Source organism: Callithrix jacchus, chromosome 17, assembly GCF_049354715.1.
Source record: "Callithrix jacchus isolate 240 chromosome 17, calJac240_pri, whole genome shotgun sequence".
Taxonomy (NCBI): Eukaryota; Metazoa; Chordata; class Mammalia; order Primates; family Cebidae; genus Callithrix; species Callithrix jacchus.
The window spans coordinates 80,402,705-80,425,623 of record NC_133518.1 but is presented as its reverse complement, the minus strand read 5'-3'; the positions used below and the strand labels follow the sequence as shown (position 1 = coordinate 80,425,623).

Sequence of the window (22,919 nt, the reverse complement as noted above, 5' to 3'; positions counted from 1 at the left end):
TATGCAAAAATTAACTCAAAATAGATTGTGGATTTAACATGTAAAACATCTAAAACAACCTTGAGCCAGGTGTGGTGGCTCGTGCCTGCAGTCCCAGACACTCGGGAGGCTGAGATAGGAGGAGGATTGCTTGTCCCCAGGAGTTCTGGGCTGTAGTGTGCAGTGCTGATAGGGTGTCCACACTAAGTTCGGCATCAATATGGTGACCTCCAAGTTGCCTAATGAGAAGTAAACCAACCCAGGTTGCAAATGGAGCAGGTCAAAACTCCCATGCTGATCAGTAGTAGGATTGTGAACAGCCTGTGAATAGCCACTATCCTCCAGCCTGGGCAAAACAGCAAGACTCTTGTCTCAAAAAAAAATCCTGAAAAAGAAGAAAGCTAATGGTCTCCCACTTCCTGAATTCAAAACTTACTACAAAGCTACAGTAATCAAAACAGTGTGGCACTGGCATAAAGGTAGATATATAGACAGTGATAGCTAATTTTTTTTTTTTTTTTGAGACGGAGTTTCGCTCTTGTTACCCAGGCTGGAGTGCAATGGCGCGATCTCGGCTCACTGCAACCTCTGCCTCCTGGGTTCAGGCAATTCTCCTGTTTCAGCCTCCTGAGCAGCTGGGATTATGGGCACGCGCCACCACGCCCAGCTAATTTTTGTATTTTTAGTAGAGACGGGGTTTCACCATGTTGACCAGGATGGTCTCGATCTCTTGACCTCATGATCCACCCACCTCGGCCTCCCAAAGTGCTGGGATTACAGGTGTGAGCCACCGCGCCCAGCGATAGTTGATTTTAAATGTCAGTTTGGCTGGGCTAATGGATGTCTAGCTATCTGATAGAACATTATTTCCAGTGTGTCTGTGAGGGTGTCTCTGGAACAGATGAGCATTTCAATCAGTTGTGCATTGTTGGTGGGAATGTAAAATGCTAGAGCTGCTGTGGAAAACAGTATGGTAGTTCCTCAAAAAATTAATAATTAAATTACCATATGATCTAGCAATTCTGCATTTGAGTATATACCCCCAAAAATTGAAAGCAGGGTCTTGAAGAGATATTGATACACCCATGTTCATAGCAGCATTATTTGCAATTCCCAAAAGATAGAAGCAACCCAAGTGTCCATTGATGAATTAATTAATAAGCTAACTGTGGCATATACATAAAATAGACTATTAGCCTGAAAGAGGAAGGAAATTCTGACACATGCTGCAACATGGATGGAGTGTGAGGAGGTGATGCTGAATGAAATGAGCCAGTCAAAAAAGACAAAGATTGTATTATTCCACCTACATGTTAAATGTGCAGAGACAGAAAGTAGAATGGCGATTACTAAGAGCTGGGGGCGAGAGAGACCAGGGAGCTCCTGTTCAGTAGATACAGAGTTTCAGTTTGGAATGATCAGAAGAGTTCTGTGGATGGATGTCGTGATGGCTGCACAGGGTGGGAATGTACTTAGTGCCACTGAACTGTACATTTAAACATGGTTAAGAAAGTAAATTTTACGTTATGTTTATTTTACCATAATATATATTTTTTGAGATGGACTCTCACTCTGTCACCCGGGCTGGAGTGCAGTGGCGTGATCTCAGCTCACTGCAACCTCCACCTCCCGGGTTCAAGTGATTCATCTGCTTCAGCCTCCCAAGTAGCTGAGACTACAGGCACGCGCCACCACGCTCAGCTAATTTTTGTATTTTTAATAGAGACAGGGTTTCACCATGTTGGCCAGGCTGGTGTCGATCTCCTGATCTTGTGATCCACCTGCCTTGGCCTCCCAAAGTGCTGGGATTACAGGCGTGAGTCACCGCTCCTGGCCTCCTAATTTTTTTAAAAAGAACACAGAGACCCGTGGCAATCTCAGTGCTGGACTTGACTCAGAGAATAAGAAATTGAGCATCTTATAAAAAGATTTAAAACCAAAGTATAAAACTTCTAGGAAAAAAACCCAGGAGAATATTTTAGCATTTAGGGCTAGGAATAAGCTTTTACACTTAACACCAAAAACATGATATATAAAAGGAAAATGTGATCATCCAGATCTTACCAAAATAAAAACCTTTTGCTCAGCAAAACCCCATGTGAAGAGAATAAAAAGACGAGCCACAGATTGGGAAAAATATTTGCAATCTGTAGACACAAAGAATTCTCAAAATTCTAAAACATACAAACAATTGAATAAGAAAACGGGCAAAAGGCAGGAACCAATGTTCCACCAAAAAGGTGCCCAGATGGGGAATGATTTAATGAAAGGGTGTTCAGCATCATTAGTCATCAGGGAATTACAAATGAAAAGCAAGTGACAGATCACCACACTTCTCTCAGTTGCTAAGATTTAAAACAATGACGGCACCAAAATACTTGTGAGAATGCAGAGAACCTGGATCACTCACATTGCTACTGGGAGGTAAAATAGTGCCGTCACTGAAGAAGACACGTTGGCAGCTTCTCAAAAAACCCAACATGCATCTACACCATAGGGCGTAGCAACTGCCCTCTCGGGCACGTTTCCCACAAGAGTGGAAACTTCTGTTCACGCAGAACCCAAACACAAGTGCTCATAGCGGTTACATTTGTAAGACTGAAAAAGTAGAAGCAGCCCTGCTCTGGGGAGGGATAACATGAGGAGAAATGCCAGATGTAGGTAACGGGGGGATGGAGGCAGCAAACCACACTGCCATGTATGTACCTATGCAACAATCCTGCATGTTCTGCACAGGTACCCCAGAACCTAGAGTGCAGTTAAAAAATAATTATATATATATAAACCATTTGCCCACAGCAGTTGAGCAGGGCTGTTTCTTTATGTATATTATATATATGATAATGTATATTAGACATAAACAGCCCTGCTCCAATATATATTATTCCTAAAGAAACAGCCCTGCTCAACTTCCATGGGCAAATGGTTGAACCAGCCAGTACACACCAGCTATGGAACACCACCCAGCAGAAACAAAACCAAAAACGAATGAACCCTTGGTACACGCAACGACTCGGATCAATCTTCAGGGAATCAGACTGAGCGAGCACAAAGACTGGCCCTTACCAGCCATGTTTCTATGAACATTCTGCTATGACCACCTTGGTCATCTCTAAGAAGACTGAGGCTTTCTACAGCTGCCTTCTGAGCCCTCACCAGAATAGCGTTCACAGTCCGTTCATGCCAACATAGGGATCTTTTCCTAGCCTGCTCCTCCAAACTCCGCTCTGCCCAGCTCCAAAAAGCTGCTTTCACTTTTTTTTTTTTTTTAAGATGAAGTGTTGCTCTGTCGCCAGACTGGAGTGCAGTGGTGCAATCTTGGCTCACTGCAACCTCTGCCTCCCAGTTCAAGGGATTCCCCTGCCTCAGCCTCCTGAGTAGCTGAGACAGACATACACCACCATGCCCAGCTAATTTTTTGTATTTTAGTAGAGACAGGGTTTCACCATGTTTACAAGGATGGTCTCGGTCTCCGGACCTCATGAACCGCCTGCCTCAGCCTCCCAAAGTGCTGGGATTACAGGCCTGAGCCACCGCGCCCAGCTGCTGCTTTCACAGTTTAAAATGTTTGTTATAGGAACATTCCCACTTGGTACCAATTTCTGTCTTAGTCTGTTCAGGCTGCTGTAACAAAATACCTTTAACTGGGTAATTTATAAACAATAGAAATGTATTGCTCACCATTCTGAAAGCTGAGAGTCCAAGGTCAAGGCACCAGGAGCTTTGGGGTCTGGTGACAGCTCTGTCGTCTTCACAGATGGCACCTTCTATTGCCTGCTTATGGCAGAAGGAGCCAGCTCAGTGTCCTTGCATGGTGAAAGGCCTAGGTAGCTCAGTTCAACCTCTTCTCTAAGGGCCGGTAATCCCATTCATGAGGCAGAGCTTCCCGACTTACTCACTTCCCAGAAAACCCCACCTCTTCATACTGCGGCACTGTGTTTTAGGTTCCAAGAGGTGAATCTGGGGGTCAGTGGGGGGACAGCAGCATCCAGACAGTAGCACCATCTTGACCTCATGACCCGTGGCTAAGCAGGATGGAATATCTTCCTGTCTTGCCTTCCTTGATGTGTATATTAATATGTCAGGGTTCTGCAGAGAAATAATCAATAAAATAAAGACATATAAGAGGGGTGTGTCATGGGCATTGGCTCATGTCATTATGGAGGCCAAGGAGTTCCACAGTCTGTCCTCTGCAGGTTGGAGACCCAGGAAAGCTGCCGACGTCATTCAGTTTGAATCTGAAGGCCTGAGATCAAGAGGACGTAATGATGTAACTGTCAGTGCAAGGCCAAATGCGGGGGAACCTGGAGTTCTGACGTATGGGCGCAGGAGGCAAGGCATGCCCCGGCTCCAGAAGAGTGAACTCACCTCTCCCCTGCCTGTTTGTCCCATCCAGGCCCTCAACAGACTGGAAGGTGCCCACTCACATTGGATGAGGGTGGATCATCCTCAGTTGACTGACTCAAATGCTCATCTCGTCCCAAAACACCCTCGTAGAAGCACCCAGAGATCATGCTTTTCCAGCTCTCTGGGTGTCCTTGCATTCAGTTACCAGTACACCTGAAACTAACCATCACACTGGGAAAGATGTAAGTACGTATGTTGATTCCTCTCCCCTCTCAGCCCCCTTCTGTTTTATAAAGAGACTGTTTAGAGTCCATACATTCGGAACACTGGGTGGGACCGCAGGAGAGGAGCAGCTGTCACCAGCAGATCCTGGCTTTAGATGCAGCCAGCGCTGACAAGTCACAGCGTCCCCTTTTGGGAAGAGGATGAGTCCGTTTTCATTTGTAGGAGGAGGGTGAATGGGTAGCATTTTGTTGCTCCTGCTGTATGGAAGAGGGCGGAGCTGCTGCTGGGCCGTGAGAGGCTGGATTGTGGGTATGCTTGTTGTGCAAAGCCTTTTCCTGATTGGGAATAAGTGAATGGTACGTTCCACCCACCCAATGCAGAGAACACAACCTGCTTCCCCAGCCTCCCTTGCAGCTAGTAAGGTAGGAGGTGGGGCTCAACTCTGGGGGCGGGACTTGGACACCAGACCTAATGAGGACTAGCTAAAACAGGGATGGGGTGCAAGGGGCAGTGTTCCATAAGACACACCCACAAGTGTGCCATGCCAGTTTACCATTGCCATGTCAACACCTGAAAGATACTGCCCCTTTCCATGGAAATTTATGCATAAGCCCCTCCTTAATTTGCATATAAGTAAAAGTGGGTGTGAGTGCAGCCCTGCCTCCAAGCACCCTGCCTGTGGAGTGGCCCTGCCGTGGGGTGGCTCTGCTGTGGGGTAGCCGTGGGGTGGCCCTGCTCCCCAGGAGCGTACCTCTGCAGCTGCTGTACACTGCCACTGCAATGAAAGTCGCTTACGCCTCTGGCTCAGCCTTGAATTCTTTCCTAGGTGAAGCCAAAGCCCTACCTGCCTAAGCCCCAATTCTGGGACTCACCTGTCCTGCGCCACTAGGGCACAGACATGACGGATCTGCCACTTAGACACGCCCACATGAGACTTTGATTCAGGTGAGAGGGAAGCAGAAAACATACTGCACAGACGTGGTCTCTGAGGGTGGCCGAGAGCTTAGGTTTGGAGGGAGAGGCAGTCGAGACAGAGCTTCTTACGAGCAGACTTCAGCACTGTGAGCTCCAAGTGGGGCGGCAGTCGCACTGCCCTGGGGTACATGGTGCAGCGCAGTCTGGGTTTGTTTTTGGTGCATAACCCCAGAGGCTGAGTCTGTGGTTCTCCCAGAGATTTAACTGGCACTGTTTGCAACCAGCAGCCCCGGTCCACCACCCACTGCCACGTTCTCCTGAATGCCACCATGCACCAAGTTCTGTGCTGAGCGGAGGGGACACAGCATTGTTAGCGCTTAGAGAACGTGGCTTTGGGATCGGACACGCTTAGGTTTGAATCTGGCTCCACTGCTTTCTGGCTGTGTGTGCAAGTGGCTTTACCTCTCTGAGCTCCTCTGTTCAGGTTACTCAGCAGCCTCAGAAGGTTATGGGGTGAGGAGCGACCAGTGTCCTCAGCACGAGAGTTACAGTGTTAGGCCACAGCTCCACAGATGCACAGGGGTACGTGTGGCCATAGGGATTTCCAGAGGCCCTGGCTGGAGACAGGCAGGAGTGAGGGGAAGTTCAAGGTGGGGTCCTGCTGAGCTGCTTTTCCTTCCCTGGAGGTGTGGGATTCCATCCTCTTCCCCACTCTCCACAGGTCCCAAGGCTGTCATCTGCAGTGACAGGAGGTTCATCCCCACTGCAGCCAGTGGAACCTTGGGAGACACTGCTCCTCTATTTTATTGCTGACCCTCCAGAGACTTTAGAAAGCAGCTCCACAGGCTGGATAGCTCTCAACCTGATCTCTGGAGTACACAAGCTCTAAGTGTAGGAGAGGCTCTGGCTACTCACCAATCTTTTTTTTTTCTTTGAGACAGAATCTTGCTGTGTCACCCAGGCTGGAGTGCAGTGGCATGATCTCGGCTCACTGCAACCTCTGCTTCTCAGGCTGATCCTCCTGCCTCAGCCTCTGGAGTAGCTGAGATTACAAGTGCATGCCACCACGCCTGGCTAATTTTTTTTTTTTTTGTATAGATGGGATTTCACCATGTTGGCCAGGCTGGTCTTGAACTCCTGACCTCAACTGATCCACCCGCCTCGGCCTCCCAAAGTGCTGGGATTACAGGCGTGAGCCACTGTGCCTGGCGGCTACTCACCAATCTCTCCTGCTCTCCTCTCCTTCCTGCCACACAGGAGGGTTCTGTGTCCACACCCCCCGGAAGTAAGGCATGATGGCAGAACTTGCTTTGGATGATGACACAGAAAGCAATACACCACTTCTGCGTGGCAGCACTGCAGAGCCAAGGCGCGATTCTCCACCCCACCTTTTCCCTGGCTGTGGTCAGTCTGGAAGCCCATGTGGATGTGGAAGTGCCCCAAGGTCAAAGCCTGGAATTCTGGGCCACCACATGGAGAATGACTGCCCTGAAGCATTCTCCCGGAGACACAGATGCTGAGTCACTGAGGTCAGGAGGCGGTTTGTTATTGCAGCAGAACTCAGCCAACCCTGACTTACTCACAGTCCTGGTTCTAGAAAGCTACATCATCAGGGGGTAGGTAGGCCCAAGAGTGCCACTAAGCCAGAGTGCCTCACTTCCTCTCACTGACCCTTCAGGAGGAAGGAAACTCAGCCTCACTTCCTCTCTCTCACTGACCTTCAGGAGGAAGGAAACTCTGCCTCACTTCCTCACACTGACCTTCAGAAGGAAGGAAAATCTGCCTCACTTCCTCTCACTGACCCTTCAGGAGGAAGGAAACTCAGCCTCACTTCTCTCTCTCACTGACCTTCAGGAGGAAGGAAACTCTGCCTCACTTCCTCACACTGACCCTTCAGGAGGAAGGAAAGTCGGCCTCACTTCCCCTCACTGACCCTTCAGGAGGAAGGAAAATCTGCCTCACTTCCCCTCACTGACCCTTCAGGAGGAAGGAAAGTCGGCCTCACTTCCCCTCACTGACCCTTCAGGAGGAAGGAAAGTCGGCCTCACTTCCCCTCACTGACCCTTCAGGAGGAAGGAAAGTTGTCCTCACTTCCTCTCACTGACCCTTCAGGAGGAAGGAAAGTCGGCCTCACTTCCTCTCACTGACCCTTCAGGAGGAAGGAAACTCTGCCTCACTTCCCCTCTCACTGACCTTCAGGAGGAAGGCATGTCTGGCTTTCCCCAGCAGGGCAGTGCTCCTCTGACCTATGCGTGCTTCAGGACATGAGATGTTAGTGAGCCGCTTGGTCCCAAAGAGCAAGATCAGGGAAAGTGAGTGCTCCAGAGATGCCAATCATGGTGCCCATCATCCCACAGCCACCCAGAGGCTTCTGCCCCAGAGCCCAAGACTCTGGAGTGTGAAGGTGGAAATGCTGTGAGAATGAGGGAGGTGGGGGGTGGCTGGAGGAAAAAGGGGTGGCATGCAACCTGATGCAGCAGGAGCGGAACAGTGTGGAATCTGCACAAGAGCTGGGGAAGCAGCCAGGCCCCCTGGCCCGTCAGCCAGCCTGTTTCAGGGTGTGTCGAGCAAGTCCGTGCTTCTTCCAGTTACACAGTCAGACTGTGCAGAAAGGCAGTGCCAACATCCCAGGAACCTACCCCTTTTTTCTGGCCTGTCAGCAAATCCGCCCATGAGACTTCTCTCCCGGCCCCTCCCACTCCTAGGAGGTCCCATCGGACCCCTCTCTACGGACGCAGAGGTAAGTGCCACAAGGAGCCTCATTTTGCACATGTCCCCAGGGCCTGGAATTCCATGTGGCATGGAGTGAGTGCTCTTTGTATATACTACTTGTGCCATAAAATAATTCTCAGAGTTCCCCAGGGAGAGCCATCTGCTCCTCTGGAGGTCACCACCTGTCTTCCATCTGCACTTTCGTCTTCCCAGGTGCCTGAGTCAGCATCTCTGTTCTGGCCCCTTCTGACCTCCCCTACCTGCTGAGGGAGGGATGAGTCCATGCTGCTCATCACAGTATCCCCACGGGCTCAGCATATGAATGGGAGCACTGGTCCCTGCTGTCCTGGAGCTCCTGTGGCTCCACGCCTGGGGCTCATGGGAAACTGCAGCTGCACAGGCTCTGGTCTCCTGTGGCCACTACCCTCAGGGCCTCACCTGCCGCAGCCCCAGAACCTCCCTTCTTTCGTGCCCCTCTGCATCTGACCCAAGACCCACCTACTTGCATGCCTCCACCCCTCCACTGCCCTTGTCTCAGCTCCTGACTCTGCATGGTCCCCAAGGCTCAGCTCCTTGCTCTGGTCCGAGAGACAAGGCAGGCCAAGTGCAAATAACAGCCTGGGCAAGGGACAGGAGTTGTACTGACTTTATTCCCCTTTGCTCTTCTCACTTGCATGCCTTGATGCCCACACTCTGGGGCTGTGGGCCGCCTGTACACGACCAGATGTCAATGGTCTCAGCACATGCTGAGAATGGCACGGCCATTCTGCCACCACCAAGTCCTCTGTGAAGGGCACCGGGGAGACTGTGGGAGCGTGAGCCAGGGTCGAAGGCTCCCAGAACTGTGGCCATAGGGCTTGAGTTCACCACTCTTGCCACCCATCCCCAACTGGCCTGAGACTAGAGAGCCCCAAGGAGCTGGGGAGGGGGCAAGCCCAGACTTCAGTCATGAGTTCTGGCCAAACAGGCCGAGAAGTCCAAATGGACCGTGGGACCCCCACAGTCTCCTTGAGAGGGGATGATCCTGTGTTCCCCTTTCCCAGCCCTGGGAAGTGGGGATGGTGCCCCAGTCGCCTCATTCTGACATCTGGGGGCACACTGTTTAAAGTAAAAAGGAGATATAAAAGCTGGAAAACAGGAACCCCCATCCATACCGGCACTGCTGAGGTGCCATTATTGCTTCTGGCCTTGTGATCTGGCCAGAAAGGAACCCCCACCAGCAACTGCCCGAGTGAAGTGTTTAGCACCAGGGACGCGGGCTCCTATCCCAGTGGGACAGGGGTCTCCCAGGAGAGGGGCTGGTTGTGCCCACCTGGAGCTCCCGTGACCATCTTGACCAGTCCCTGGCCAGCTGTCTGGACCCCTCACCTGCTGCCAGAGAGGAAGTGTACAAGAACAGGAAACCCGAGTCCCGGGACAGGGTTTCATTACCAGATCCCCACAGCTGTCTCTGACCCCTGCTTGTCAGTATGGCCTGACAGGTCTCAGCCTGGCCAGGGACACTCAGGCCCACTCAGGCTGTAGTGGGGCCAGCAGGTGATGACGCCACCAGCCCCTATGGGAGACCCTGGTGCCAGTGACGGGGGGCTGGAAACCCATGGAGGTTCCTGCCTACAGCCCACTGGGAGATCAACTTTTTTTGGAAAAATGTGAGCCAGCTCCGAAGAGCTGCCAGGCACTGGGACCAGAGGTTAGAAACAACAACGGGAGGGAGGGGACCCTGAGGACATCACAGAAACCCAGAGATAAGGAGTGCAAGGAAGAAAAAGAGCTACAGCAAAGCAGCAGCCTGGCGTCCCCAGCCTCGGGGCAGGGGACCTGACCGGAAGCCTTCCTCCTCAGGGACAGCGGGGGGGTGGAGCCTAAGTCTACAGCCACATCAGTGGGGCAGGGAAGCTGCTGGCACTGTCCCCTCCAAGCCCAGAGGACAACCAGGGTGCTGTGGCTTGGATTATAAATCCTCAGATCACTCGGGCACCTTGGGCCTGCCCAAATCTGTACAGAATAAAGTGCTTCGTTTATTGATGATTAAAATGTCCCCAGCTCCCTGCCCCAGCGCCATGGGCCTCACAAGGAGGTCAGAGGAGTTCAGTCCCCTGACCGTTCCTGGCGGCCCAAGCCTCTTCCCACTCCAGCCATGCTGGGAAGGCAATAGTGTCGGGAGTGGTGGGGGATTAAGGTGCAAAGAGTGTAACAAACAAAACTTATAAACACAATAGGAAAGAGCTTAACCAGGAACATGTAGCTTATGGAACCTTCCTTCCCATATTAAAGGCAGGAATAAAGACGTTAAATGACAACAAAAAAGGGGTTCCTATTAGTGCTAGCCTCATGGGGGCAAGCAGTGGGTCTAGGCTGCGCCTTCTAGCCCCCCGGCCCCCCAGGGGCCTCAACAGGCAGGATCCTTTACCGGCAGTGTCGTGGGCGCCCCACCCGCCGGTGCAGAGGCCCCGGAGGGGCGAGGATGCTGGAGCCAGCCAGGGACAGGCTTCGGCAGGGCCTAGAGTGGCCTTTGGGGAGCAGAGACAGACACAGCCACACTAGTTCCTCCTGGTGTGGGATATATGGCCAGGGCAGCTGGTGAGGGAACTAGGGTGCTCTGTGAGCAGCTGCCCTGCCCCCGCCTCACTAATAGCACCTTGAAACCAAGACCGTCCGAGCCTCCTCCCAGGATTCTGACCCCAGAGCCGGTGCCAGCCAGCCTGTCTGCCCACCCAGGGGCCTGGCTGACAGTGCTGAGGGGCAGCCGCTTCTGCGGACATCACCAGGGCTCAGGGCCCTTGGTGCCACCTGGTGTGAGTCAGGGATCCCTGGGCCTGCAGGCAGGGGGTGGGTGGGGAGGGCAAGTCCCTGGGGTCCAGCCCCTGCCTGCCCCGCTCCACACAGTGCAGCGCCGGTCCGTAGCCTCCAAACCTCACCACCCCAACCCCACACGGTCGCCCGGGTCCAGTCTCAGGCCCTGCCTCGTGCTTGCGGCCCTCAGACTGGGTTTGCAACTCCGCAAGGGTTGAGGGGGTGGTACACCAACTCCTCCCCAAACCCTCCAAGAGGAAGCAAATTAGGGGCATAGGGGACACGCGGAGAGGCCACGGAGGCCGACCCAGGCTCCACCTGGCCAACCCCTCTGGCTCAGGCCTTGGCAGAGGGACTGACCACGCCTGCTGCCCAGGCCCCTTTCTTTCTGCTGCGGGCCTCCAGCACCCCCTCACCTGGAGGGAGATGCCGCAGTCTCCTTCCTTCACTTCCAAAAAAAAGAAAAGCAGTCAAGGCTTGGAGTCACAGGAAGGGGGGCACTTGGGAGTGAGGTGCCCTCCAGCAGCTCGGGCGCCAGCCTGCACGGCCCCCACGGTCGGGGCCTCGGCAGGACACACCCAGCCGCTCTGGAAGCTGGGCAGGGCCCGGAGGACTCATCCAGCCGCTCTGGGGGCGGGGCAGGGCCCGGCCGCGCTGCTGCGCTCCCGGGAAGGCGGCGCGCCCCTCCCGGTCCGGCCCCGGCTCCAGGCCCCGCGGGCGCAGGGGTGACGGTCCGCAGCTAGTTGTTGGCGCTCATCCGCCCGCCCGGGCTGGCGGCGGTGGGGAAGAGCGGGGGCGGCGGCGGCAGGCGCGGCGGCGGCAGGGGCGGGGGCAGCCCCGCGAGCAGGGGCAGCGCGTGCGCCGGGGGCTGCGCCGGGGGCAGGGCTGGGGCCGCGGGGGCGCCGTCGCCGGGAGGCGGGTGGCTGACCCGGAAGCACTTCTCCTTGTGCGCCTTGAGCATGTTGGAGAACCGGAAGCGCTGGCCGCACACGTCGCACGGGTATGGCTTCTCGCCCGTGTGCGTGCGCCGGTGCCGCTTCATGTTGGGCCGGCTGGTGAAGCTCTTGCCGCAGATCTCGCAGATGTAGGGCTTCTCTCCTGGGGGCCGGGGTGGGCAGCAGGGATCAGCGGGGGGGCCGCCGCAGCCCAGTCTGGGCCAGCCTCGTCTCCCATGGAGCCATAGCGGGGCCCGGCCCTGGCGCGCTCAGCTCCTCCCGCCCTGGGCATGGCGTGCCAGCCTCACCCGACCCTGGGAAGGATGGGTAAACTGAGGCCCGGCCTTGCGAAGGGGTGTGGCCGGCCGTGCCGGGCGCCCTGAGCTGGAGCCCGCCCCGGCCCCGCACCTGTGTGGGTCTTCATGTGCTCGTCGAAGTACTGCTTCATGTTGAAGTCCTTGCCGCACCACTGGCACATGAACTGCTTGTGGCCGATGTGGATGCTCATGTGTGACCGCAGCTGGTACTTGTACTGGAAGCGCTCATTGCAGTTCTGGGGGTGGGGTGTGGGGGTGAGGCCCAGGCGCACAGCAGAAGAGCAGCCTTTGCGGAGGGAGCAGCTCCCCTGTGGCCACTCAGAGGCTCCTGGGCAAGGAGGTGCTTGCCGAGGTGCTTCCGGTGAGCAGTGCATGGGCACAAGAGGAGAGGCCACAAGCACCCAAGGCGTGGGGGGGTTGGGGGTCAGGAAGTGGGGAAAAGCCAGAGAGTGGAGGGAGCCCCATCTTGAGGCACCAGGTCCCTCATCCTTCCTCCTGATCAGAAGCCCAGCCCCTGCCCCCACCTCCCCTCGTACAGCTCTGCCGTCTCATCTCTGAGCTCCCAGCCTGAGAAGCTTCTGAATCCACCTCCCCAGAAAGCCTGCCCGCCCACCCCCACGCACGGTTACCACCCTGGGTGTGTGGGACTGGACTGTGGGCGGGAAGGGCAGGATGGGGATGGGCGGAGAAGAGTAGGGGCTGGTTGGGAGTGGGAGGCAGGGGCCGCAGACCTCAGAGGGCGGCCTCTTTCTTTCTGGACCCCACATTCCGCTCCCACCCCCTTGTTTTTCAGCATTTGCTCTCCCTGATTCTTGCCCCTTCCCCTGGTCCCTCTGGCAGCCGGGCAGGAGACAAGCTTACCTCACACCTGAACGGCTTCTCCCCGGAGTGCTGCAGCGAGTGCACCTTGAGAGACATGCTGCGCTTGAACGACTTCCCGCAGGTCTCACACGTGAAGGGCATGTCCTTGGTGTGGGCTGCAAGGCAGGCACCAGGGCCGGCATGGCTTATGGGCCCATCCAGGCACCGCCACACTGGGCCCTAGCCCTGCCTCCTGGGGCAGCCCTGTGCCACCACCGTCCCCTGGGGCCAGCCTTGTCCCCTGTCCCAGGACAGGGCTGACTCCCAGGAAAGGGCCCCTGCCTCCATGGCTGGGTCTCCTGTCTTCTCTGAAGGTCAGCCTCAGACATGCAGGGGCCCTGTAGTTCTTTAGCCTCTGGGCAGGGGAAGTTGCCGAGGCTGCCTTGCCCCCAAAGCTTCAGGGAAGGATGGACGGTCCCTGAGTGGACCTAGCCTCAGCTCAGATCCCAGCCCAACAACTGACGCAGCTTCCCGCTGGGTCTCTGTGGGCCTCAGCTTCCTCCTCTATAAAAAGGGACTCATAGTGGTCCTGAGCTTCAGGGTGGTGGGCTTTATAGGGACCAGATACAGAAAGGCTCTGGCCCCAGGCCCCCACCAGCAGTCTGAAGGAAGTTGCTGCACTGCCCCCAGCACCCATGGACAGGTGAGGACCAAAAAAATCTGCAAGGATCTGATAGGAGGCTCCCTTCCAAGCTCACACATGCCAGTCCTAGTCTACCCAGCATGCTCCTGGCTGAGACATAGGCCGCAGGTTCCCAGCTTCCAGTCAGTCCATGCTGGAGGCCCCCAACACTGTCCAACGGAGAAAGGGTTAGGACCTGGTCAGGGACTCACCGTCTGCCTTGGCTACCCCTCCTGCTCAAGGCCCAGACGGGGCAGGCAAGGCAGGAAAGGCTGTAGGGACATGAGAGTCTGTCAGGCCCACGTACAGCAGGTGGGCAGTCTTGCCCTGTGCAGTGGAGTGGCCAAAACATACTTGGGGGACCTCCTTACTGTGTCCAGGCATGAACCCTAGGGGGAGGCTGCATTCAGAGAGGCCTGTAGCCGCCCATGCAGTACTCTGTATAATTAGAAGGTATTCCTTTTCCTGGGTGGACACGAGCCCATGCCAGGGTGCACAGCCTGCTTGGCAGTGTGCCAGCTTGATTCCGGTTCCCACCTGCCATCTTGTCCAGGCACCCTTGTGCAGTGTGCAGCCTGCCCCACTGTATGTGCCAGCCCTGGCCCCAGGGCCTGTCCGCTGCAACCAACTTCCCCAGGCCTCCCCACTGAGAGGGGCTTCCTCGACCCATCACATTGCCCTTGGATGTGAAGTCTTTCCCACCCAGCAGCCAAAAGCTGGTCCAGCTCTGTCCTCCGGCTCCATCCCCCGGGCCAGACTCACCAACCATGTGCTTGCGCACGTGTGCCATGGTGTGGAACTTCTTCTCACAGATCTCACAGGAGAACTTCTTCTCTGCGTAGCCGTGCACAGTCTTGTTGTGCTCGTGGAGGGACCAGAGCTTCTTGAAAGCTTTGCCACACGCCACACACTGCAAAGTAAGGGGGCGTGAGGCTGGGGTCCTGAGTCCCCGGGGCCTTGGGCTGGGCAAGCGACTGTCCCCTCTGGCTCAGTATTCCCACTGGAAGTGTGCTGGGGGGCCCTTGATGCTCCTAAGGTTGCAGATGAAAACTCCTGAAACACCCCCAAATGCACAGCGTGGGGTCCTCCTTCATCCTGAGTTAACCAGGGTCAGGGGTCACCTCTTCCAGGAAATTCCCTCCTCTGGGCTCATTTCAACAAGGGCTCCCAAAGGCACCACGCTTTGTCTGTCTATGGAGGTGAGACGACCAGCTAGCTGAAGGGCCACCTCTGGTATGGAGGCCACACACAGATGACGGGTCCCACGGGGTGAGCCATTATCCCCACTGCTGCCTCTTGCTGGGACCTGTGCCATGACACCATGGAGATCCCCAAGAGGATGGGTCCCCAAGGCGGTGGCTGAGGAGGGCAGCAGAAGGCTCAAGTCCCATCAGGCACAGAGAGTCATGGGGATGTTGGGGACCACATCCGCCCTTGTTCTCCTGGACACTGGTCCTGCCCACCCATGCAGGATACCCCACAGGGAGGCTAGGCTAGGGCTCGGGCAGAAACTGGGCGGGATGCCCAGGTTGGATGGCACAGAAGCTTCTTTCTCCTTCAGGAGGGTTACTCAGGTGTGCAGCAGGTGGGGCATCAGAGGGCAGCCCAGTAGGTGGGCAAGTGGGCACAGGTGTGTAAGGAAAGGGCAGGGTAACACTCTCTCCACAGGGCACTGCAATTAGCAGTTAGCTCAGGCAATTAGCACCCGCCTACCTGCTACCTTTCCCCCTTCTCCTGGGCCAGAAGAGGTGAAAACCACCCGTGGGAGCCTGGCTGGCCCTGTGCCACTGCACTCTGAGAGGCAAGGCTGACACAGACTCAGGCTGGCTCAAGGCCCAGCAGCCAGCTCAGCTCCCCTGCTTAACCCCAGCAGCCTCTGCTCTTCCCAGATTTCTCACCCAGTCCATTTTCGCCAGGCCCACGAGAGCTGGCCTCCAAAGATCTGAAAGCAGGGGCTGCCTCCTGCTCTCTACAGCACTTCTGTGGGAGGTGGAGGATGGCATCCCACTGGGCAACCCCCGCCATCATGTGCTTGTTTGTTGCAGTGCACAACCTGTGAAACTACACAGTGGCCTTGCTAGCCTTCCTGCAGCCCTAGTGTTTGTTAAAACCCATCTGACTCATCCCGTCCAGAGTGGGCCGTCCTCTGGCCTCAGACAACTCTCCACTTTCACCCTCCCAGGTCACACGTCCCCTCTGTCCCTCTGGCCAAGGGTACTGTTTGTTCCGATCCTCTGCACTCTCTCCACGCACCCAACTCTATCCACCACTCCCAGGAAACTCAGGTTGATGTTATTCCCTGAGCGGTAACCATCCTAACTGCCTGGGTTGGCCTGTCTGGGGGCTAAGTCTGGTTACAGATCATCTAGGCAATGCAGTCGCAAGATGCCCAGGTCTGGCCTCGCCCCACCTGCCCCACCCCGCGGCCCACCTGGACGGCCCCTGCCCCGCCCCACGGCCCAGCTGGACGGCCCCTGCCCCGCCCCGCGGCCCACCTGGACTGCCCCTGCCCCGCCCCGCGGCCCACCTGGATGTTGCGCTCACAGTCCGTCTGCCTGTGCAGCAGCAGCTCACTCTCCAGCAGGAAGCGCTTGCCGCACTGGTCGCAGATCTGCATGCGGCTGTGGGTCACGTTCATATGTTTCTCCAGGTACCAGCGGTTGTTGAAAACTCGTGGGCACTTCTGGCACGGATGGTGCTGCTTCTCCTCCAGCTTCACCTTGGCCCCCAGCCCATCAGTAGCTGGCGGCCCGCGGGCCGGTGCAGAGGCCACTCCGGAGGGGGGCTTTGGCCGCTTCCCACCCCGCCGCCCAGATTCCTCAGGTTCAGGGGTGCCCTGGCGCCGGGCATTCTCCCGGGACCGCGTGGCCATGTGACTGTGGGGAGGGGGGTCTGCCCGGCTGCCTCGGCTTCCCCGTGGACCCTGTTTGGCCCCAGCCTCCCCCTCATCCCCCTCTTCCTCCTCAGAGCTCTCTTGATCCTGCTCACTGTGCCCCTCCTCCTCCTCCTCTTCCTCCTGCTCACTGTGCCCCTCCTCCTCCTCTTCCTCCTCTCCCTGACTGCCGCCCTCCTCCTCCTCCTCCTCCTCCTCCCCTCCACTGCCACCGCCTTCCTCTTCCTCCTCTTCCTCCTCCTCTTCCTCATCGTCGTCCTCCTCCTCTGAGTGTCTCTGCAGCCCGTCCTCCCGTCCCAGCACCATGGTGGCTGGGCTTGGCCCGGCACCTGGCTTCCCCTCTGGCCCTGTGGACACGTGCAGTGTCTGGTTGTTGAGGTTCACCTCCACAATGATCTGGGACTGCTCCCTGCGGCTGTAGGTGCCGGAACCCCCAAGCTCTTCCTCCAACTCCTCCCCACCCTCCAGCTTGCACAGGCTGGCGGGGGGCCCGCCGGCCTCCTCAACACCACCCTCCTTCTCCTCCTTGAAGAAAGGCTGGGCTGGCCCAATGATGGCGGGGCCTGTGCTGCCAGCAGCCCCTGCCCCGTCCTCAACACGAACAGAGAAAGGGTCGGGGCCCTCTCGGGCGAAGATCTTGGGCAGGCCTGGGGTGTCGGCCTCCTGCTTGATGTCACAGTAGTAGGGTGGTGCAGCTGGGGTGCAGCTGGCGGCCGGCTGGGCCAGGGCCACAGTGCCGGGGCCTGGTGGGCCTAGAGAGCGGGCATCCAGCAGCTCCTGGCAGGACGCAGCAATGTCAGCCATCTGCAGCAGTGAGGCGGCGCTCAGCACCTCGTGGACGTTGGCTGCGTTGACCAGCAGCTTGGACGTGTAGATGAAGTTGAGGATCTGCTGCAGGCCCCCAGGTGCCAGTGCCTCCAGGGACAGCTCCACACGCTGCAGCTGCTTGTTCTGGGTGAAGAGCGAGTGGAAGAACTGGCTGTAGGCGGCCAGCACGCCCTTGTGTGCTGGGAAGACGCTGCGCTGGGGCACCAGCACCAAGTCCACGTCGCAGAGGTCGGGCTGGAAGAGGCGCTGCTCGTTGAGGCGGCCCATCAAGCAGGCGAAGTGCAGCGCCACGTCCTCCACCAGTGAGAACTCAGCCGCCGGAGAGTCGGCCGTCTTCTCAACCAGCAACTGCGGGGACAGAAGGCACAGGAGTGGGTCAAGGCCAGCGGGCCCCTGCCTACCCTTCCCCCGGCGCCACCCCCAGTGTGGCCCGCCGTCCGGGAGGCACCCCATCACCCGTGGCTCTGCTTTACAGCCACAGCGCCACAGCTCTAGCAAGGAAGGGACTCAAGCCCACGGGAGCTGCCCTCTGAGCTCAGACCACCCGCCACCCTCTGAGGCTGAAGGTCAGCTCCTGCCACTTTTCTGGGCCTCTGGGTCACCTGTGAAATGGGAAAAGTCATCCCAGAAAGGGAAAGAGAAGGAAAGGGGACAGAATAGGAACCACAGTGACCCACCATCCACGTTTGCCAGGGACCTGGGCCTTTTCTGGGGTACAGGGCTTTCAGTGCTGGAACCAGGACCATGGCAGGCACACGGGGACTAGGGTCACCCCAGGAGGGCCACAGACATTGCAGCAATTCCTGAACCATGTGGATTCTCTCCGCAGATTCACTCACACAGACCAATACCAGCTGCAAACACTTCAAGGACAGAAGTCACGCTCGCCGCTCACTGCCTGGCCTCTGGCTACAGCACCTGAGGGGACCCCTCATTGCAACGGTGCTGTGGCTGCTGCAGAAGTTGAAAGCTGTGAAGAAATCCACACCCTTGACCAATACCTTCTCCCTGCTCTCCCCTGCTGCGCTGCATGGTGAGGCCTGGCCAGACCCTCCTCACGGCCCCTGCCTTCAGCCTCAGGCCTAGCTCCCAGCAGCTTTCTCACCCAGGGGCTCTGCAGGGGTGGAAGGCCACAGCTGTGGAACCTGCCTACCATGCTTGCAGGCAGGAGGCCTCCAAGGCCACCCCAGACCCTTGTCCTGTAGGCCCCCGGACCCCAAGTCAGGTTCGGTCCATGTCACAGGCTCTGGGAAAGCCCTGGCTTGGAGGCCACGCCACTGGGGGCCTCCGGAGCCCTAGGGGAGGCCCTCAAAGTTTGATGGGTCAGACTCTCAGCCCTGTAGGCCACATTCAGCACCTGCGATTGCCTGGAATAGAGACTGGCTCAGTCACCCCCAGCTCTACCACAGCAGCTTCCCCAGCAGATAGGCTGCGGCCCAGTCCCTGCACGAGGCCAGCACACAGCCATGCACAGATGTTGACATCCGCCAACCACCTGCCCAGCTGGACCATCCCCCTGATTATGCCCAGCCAGGTCTGAGCCTCCTGCATTTGGGAGGTACATGGTCACAATATTTTGATGGCCACAAAACCATCAGCTACATCGCTGCCAGCACCTCCCTGGGGGCCCTGGGATAAATCCTGGCCCCATCCATCCACAGCCTACCCACACCCCCATGCCAGACCTCCATCTCCAGGACAGCAGTGGGTTGGGTGGGACCAGGTACGGGTGGTGGTGGTGGAGCTCCCCTCCTCAGTCACCTGAAGGAGGACCTACCCTGGGCCTCAGGATGAGCCTCCCTGAGCCACCAGGGGCCACCTGTCTCCAGGCCTGCCCTGGACCCTGCCTCTACAGTCAGCAGGGCAGAATGTGCTCTCTCACAGCTTCCTTGAGTTCTCCACCATGCCCCTTACCCCAGCCAAGAAGCCACCCATCTGCCCCCTCTCTGTCCCAAGCTGGCCAGGCCTGGCAGTCTAACTGGGACATGGCACCAAGCCCCTCCCATCTCCCTCTGAGTCATTCTGATTCATCTTCTGGGACTAACCCCTATACATAGATGGAGAAACCGAGGCTCAGAATGAAAGAGTTCCAGGGTCCAGAGCCCCTGGACTCCCAGTTCTGCTAAGGCCACCCCTTCCTTGCTAGACAGGACACCACGCCACATGGCTGGGTTTCTGAGCCTTTAATGACTTAAAAGAGGAGAACAGCCCTGCACCTGGAGGCCAGCTGTGCTTCCCCAGACCCACCACTACTCCCTCTTCCTGCTTCCTCCTCCCCAGAGCCACTGCACCTGCAGGTCAGTGAAGAGTCAGGGTGCAACTTGGGTTACCGCACAGGCTCCTTAGGGCCTCCAGGGGCCAAACAGTGGCAGGAGAAGAGGCTTGGATAAGGGCTTGCCAAAGCCAGGCCTTTTGGGGGAAGTCCACCCCAGGCAACAGAACCCCAGATCTCTCTGCTCTCCCTTTATGGAACCCCTTCCACTGCCCATCTGTGCCCATCCGCCACAGAGAAAGGGCAACCTTCCCATGTATACTTTGGCCTTTCGGCCAAATGAGGCCTGACTTCGGTCCTCTGGCCCCTCAGCAGGAAAGGAGGGGAGCACTGCCCAGTCCATTGCTAAGGCAGCGCCCCAGCCAAGCCAGCGCCCCAGCCAAGCCAGCGCCATCCGTGGTCCTCGGGTGCCTAAACCTCACTACCCGATTGGACTCCCTTGACTGGGCACAGAGATGCTGCCCGAGTCCAGCACTGGCAGCCCCTCAGCAGGGTGCAGCCCCCCCCCACACACAGTGGCCACCAGCTGTGCTGGCCCGCACAGTCAGAGGTGTAGCTGTGCCAGCTACAGTCCAGGCCCCTCCAGCCTAGCTAAGATCGGGACCAGGGAGGCGGCCAGGCACTCTGGCTGCCAGGGGGTTTCATTTCCTTTCCTCAAACCCTCGCCCCAAGTCAGGCTGGGGATTCGCCAGGTGCCAGGGACATCTCTCCAGGCTGCCCACCCAAGTCATAGACTTCTGCACCTGAGGGGCACCTCGCCTCACTGACGCAAAGCCTCATCTCCCTACCCTGCCTCAGAGCCTTCCTGGAAGGGCCCGTGATGAAACCTGGGGAGTCCACCTGTGCCCCCTCCCCTGTGAATCCTTTCTTCGCTGGGCAGCAGTGGGTGGGCCCAGACTGAGCAAGGGGGCAGAGGCTCATGACCTCTGGGCTCCTCCTTTTGGGGAGGGAATGTCTGTATCAGCCTCCTCTGTGCTCACACCTCCCCTCTTTCCCTTGGAAATAGACCCAGAGAGGGCAGGGGACCTGCCCAAGGTCACACAGCAGTTGGCACGAGCTGCAGGTGTCCTCCGACACCCCCTTGGCCGGGTTCACCCCGAATCCCCAGGCAGGGCGGCTCCAGCGCCCACGTGGCCCAAGGCCCAGGCGGGAATCCGACTCCCTCTTCCCCTCAGGACCCAGCCCGAGGGCGGCGCCGTCCCGGCGCAGGGGAGCGCCCCCCTTCGCCGGTGCCCGGGAGACCTCGGCCTCGCGTCGGCGCCCCCACCCCCAGGAATTTAACCCCTCCCCACCGCATTCCCGGCCCGCGGGACCCGGTGATGGAGTCGGGAGACCCGGCGTGGAGGAAGGTCCTTCCAGAGCCTCCCCCGAGCCGCGGGCCGTGCGCCTGGGAGGCCGGAGCCCGCAGGTGGGCGGATAAGCGGGGGGACAGGCAGGGCCCTGCGTACCATGGTGCCGCGGCGCGGGGGGGCTCACAGGGCCCCGCGGGATCGCGCTGCCCCCGGCGGCCGGGCCGGGGCCGCTCCATGAAGCGCCGCGCTGGGGGCCGCCCCCGCGCAGGGCCCCGCGACCATGGCCCCCGGGGGCGCGGCCGGGCGGGCGGAGGCGCAGGGCCGCGGCGAGTCCAGCGCCGAGCAGCTGCGGCCCCGGAGCCTCGGGCGCGGCGGGCGGGGGGCGCGGGGCGCCGATTGGAGCCCGCGCGTCAGCTGGGGCCGCCGTCTGGACGCTTAAAGGGCCAGGCCGCGCTGCGTGCCGGCGGGGGGCGCGGACACGCGTGGTGAGCGCCGCCCCCGCCCCAGCCCGAGCGCGCTGAGCCTCCTTCTGCCGGGAAGTCCGTCCGTCCGGGACTCAGACATCGGTGCCCTCCGGAGGCTGCCGTGAAATCGGGAAGCCGAGCGCGCCGGGCCCGGATCCCACCAGAACAGGCTTCCACCCGCCCTCCTGGGCGACCCCGCGCTCAGGGACTGCACCCTGCACCCCTCGCCTGGGCTGCTCTGACCTGGGGGTGAGTGTGGGGTCCCCAGCCGGCCCAGCCCCCAGCCCTGTCCCAGGGCGGCGCAGGGCTCAGGTTCTCCGGGCCTCCAGGGGGCCCGAACTTGCCTGGCGGCGTCATGCTGCATCGGGCCACCCAGGCCCGCAGAGCAAGACCCAGGACTCCAGCTGCAGCGATCAGATCCTCCCAGGTGACTGGCCCGGGACCAGAAGCCCAGGCCCCACTGCGCCCCTCTAGTCGCGTGGCCTGACCACTGCTGAGTGGCCCCCTGCTCGGCCTCTGCTGGGGAGATGCAGCCAGGCTTGCGGAATGCTGCTCTGGCACGGACACCCGTGGGGGCAGGGGGCTGGCTCTGTTGGCAGGAGGCTGTGAAGGAACGCCGCCAGGCTGAGCAGGCAGCAGGGTGGGGACCGCGGGGCACTGGGCCACCATTGCAGGGGAGAGGCCTCTGTGGGCATCCCCTACTCCTACCCCAAACTGACTGCTGCCCATCCCAGGTCACTCCCACGTCGCCCCCATGCTGATATCCCACACCCCTCCCACACATGTGCTCTTGTGTTTACATGCAGGTCCACGTCCAGCTGCAGCAGTGACCCCTGGGTGTGCTGCCCTACTCATGAGTGGGCAGGAATTCTGGCGCCGGCTCAGGGCGACTTGGTTCTAGGTGCCGGAGGAGGAAATGGAGGAGACGCAGGGTCTTAGGCAGGGGCCGCGAAGTAGCCTGACGGTCTGGCCCATAAGATTGCAAGGGCCTCCTCCCTACCCCCACTCTCCGCCAGAATACAGGGGCCTCGGGACAAGGCTATCCCAGAGCCAGGGAGAAGGTATCTCAGGGGCCAAACCTGCGGCATCTGGACGCCCTTCGCAGCTGCTGCAGACGTCCTGCACCTGCATGGGTGCACAGACACCTGGCTCAGCTCCCATACCTCAAGCTAAGCCCAGGCCAGAGCAACTGATGGGCTTCTGAGCAGCCAGTCCCGAGGGCTACCTTCTGCCTCTTCCTCCCAGCCCCCTTCCTTATCTGACTCATGGTGGGTCCTAGCACTGGCCCAGGAGGTGGCAAGGGAGGGGCTGCATGCCCATTGGTTGGATAAGGACTCCGAGGCTCATTTAGGCATCAGCTTCAGGAGCCAGGGGAAAGGGACATGGGGAGAGGGGACCCCTCCACGGGGTGGAAGGAGCCTGGCAGAGAGAGCTGCATAGACACCGCTAGGCCCGCTGCCAAGC

General features: G+C 58.4%; 1 protein-coding gene and 1 long non-coding RNA gene across 4 annotated transcripts; one reads left to right on the top strand and one right to left on the bottom strand.

The window, feature by feature from the left end:
• Window positions 1-4,433: 4,433 nt before the first annotated feature.
• On the top strand, window positions 4,434-6,849 carry LOC144579983 (uncharacterized). The gene is made up of 3 exons (XR_013528787.1): window positions 4,434-4,568; window positions 5,378-5,496; window positions 6,724-6,849. It is a non-coding gene; the product is annotated as an uncharacterized LOC144579983 (long non-coding RNA).
• Window positions 6,850-11,288: 4,439 nt separating this feature from the next.
• On the bottom strand, window positions 11,289-22,016 carry ZBTB47 (zinc finger and BTB domain containing 47). Of its 3 annotated transcripts, none has more exons than XM_078354780.1 (6): window positions 21,699-22,016; window positions 16,234-17,775; window positions 14,469-14,616; window positions 13,085-13,200; window positions 12,315-12,459; window positions 11,289-12,069 (listed from the first exon to the last, which is right to left on the bottom strand). In XM_078354780.1, the coding sequence occupies exons 1-6, from the start codon at window positions 21,810-21,812 to the stop codon at window positions 11,711-11,713; spliced, it is 2,424 nt and encodes an 807-aa protein (XP_078210906.1). In that variant the 5' UTR covers window positions 21,813-22,016; the 3' UTR covers window positions 11,289-11,710. The 3 variants fall into 3 exon arrangements, with proteins under 3 accessions (XP_078210906.1, XP_035134549.2, XP_035134548.2); XM_035278658.3 differs by having other exon boundaries at window positions 21,800-22,016; XM_035278657.3 differs by lacking the exon at window positions 21,699-22,016 and adding an exon at window positions 21,148-21,361.
• Between the last annotated feature and the right edge of the window lie 903 nt (window positions 22,017-22,919).

What these genes read in the sequence shown, in the direction of transcription:
- ZBTB47 (XM_078354780.1), bottom strand. Translation starts at nt 21,812, where the DNA reads ATGACGCCGCCAGGCAAGTTCGGGCCCCCTGGAGGCCCGGAGAACCTG. An exon ending in CGTGCGCAAGCACATGGTTG is followed by an intron (nt 13,201 to 14,468) that starts GTGAGTCTGGCC and finishes CCTGCCTTGCAG; the next exon opens with CCCACACCAAGGACATGCCC. An exon ending in GCACATGAAGACCCACACAG is followed by an intron (nt 12,070 to 12,314) that starts GTGCGGGGCCGG and finishes CCCGGCCCCCAG; the next exon opens with GAGAGAAGCCCTACATCTGC.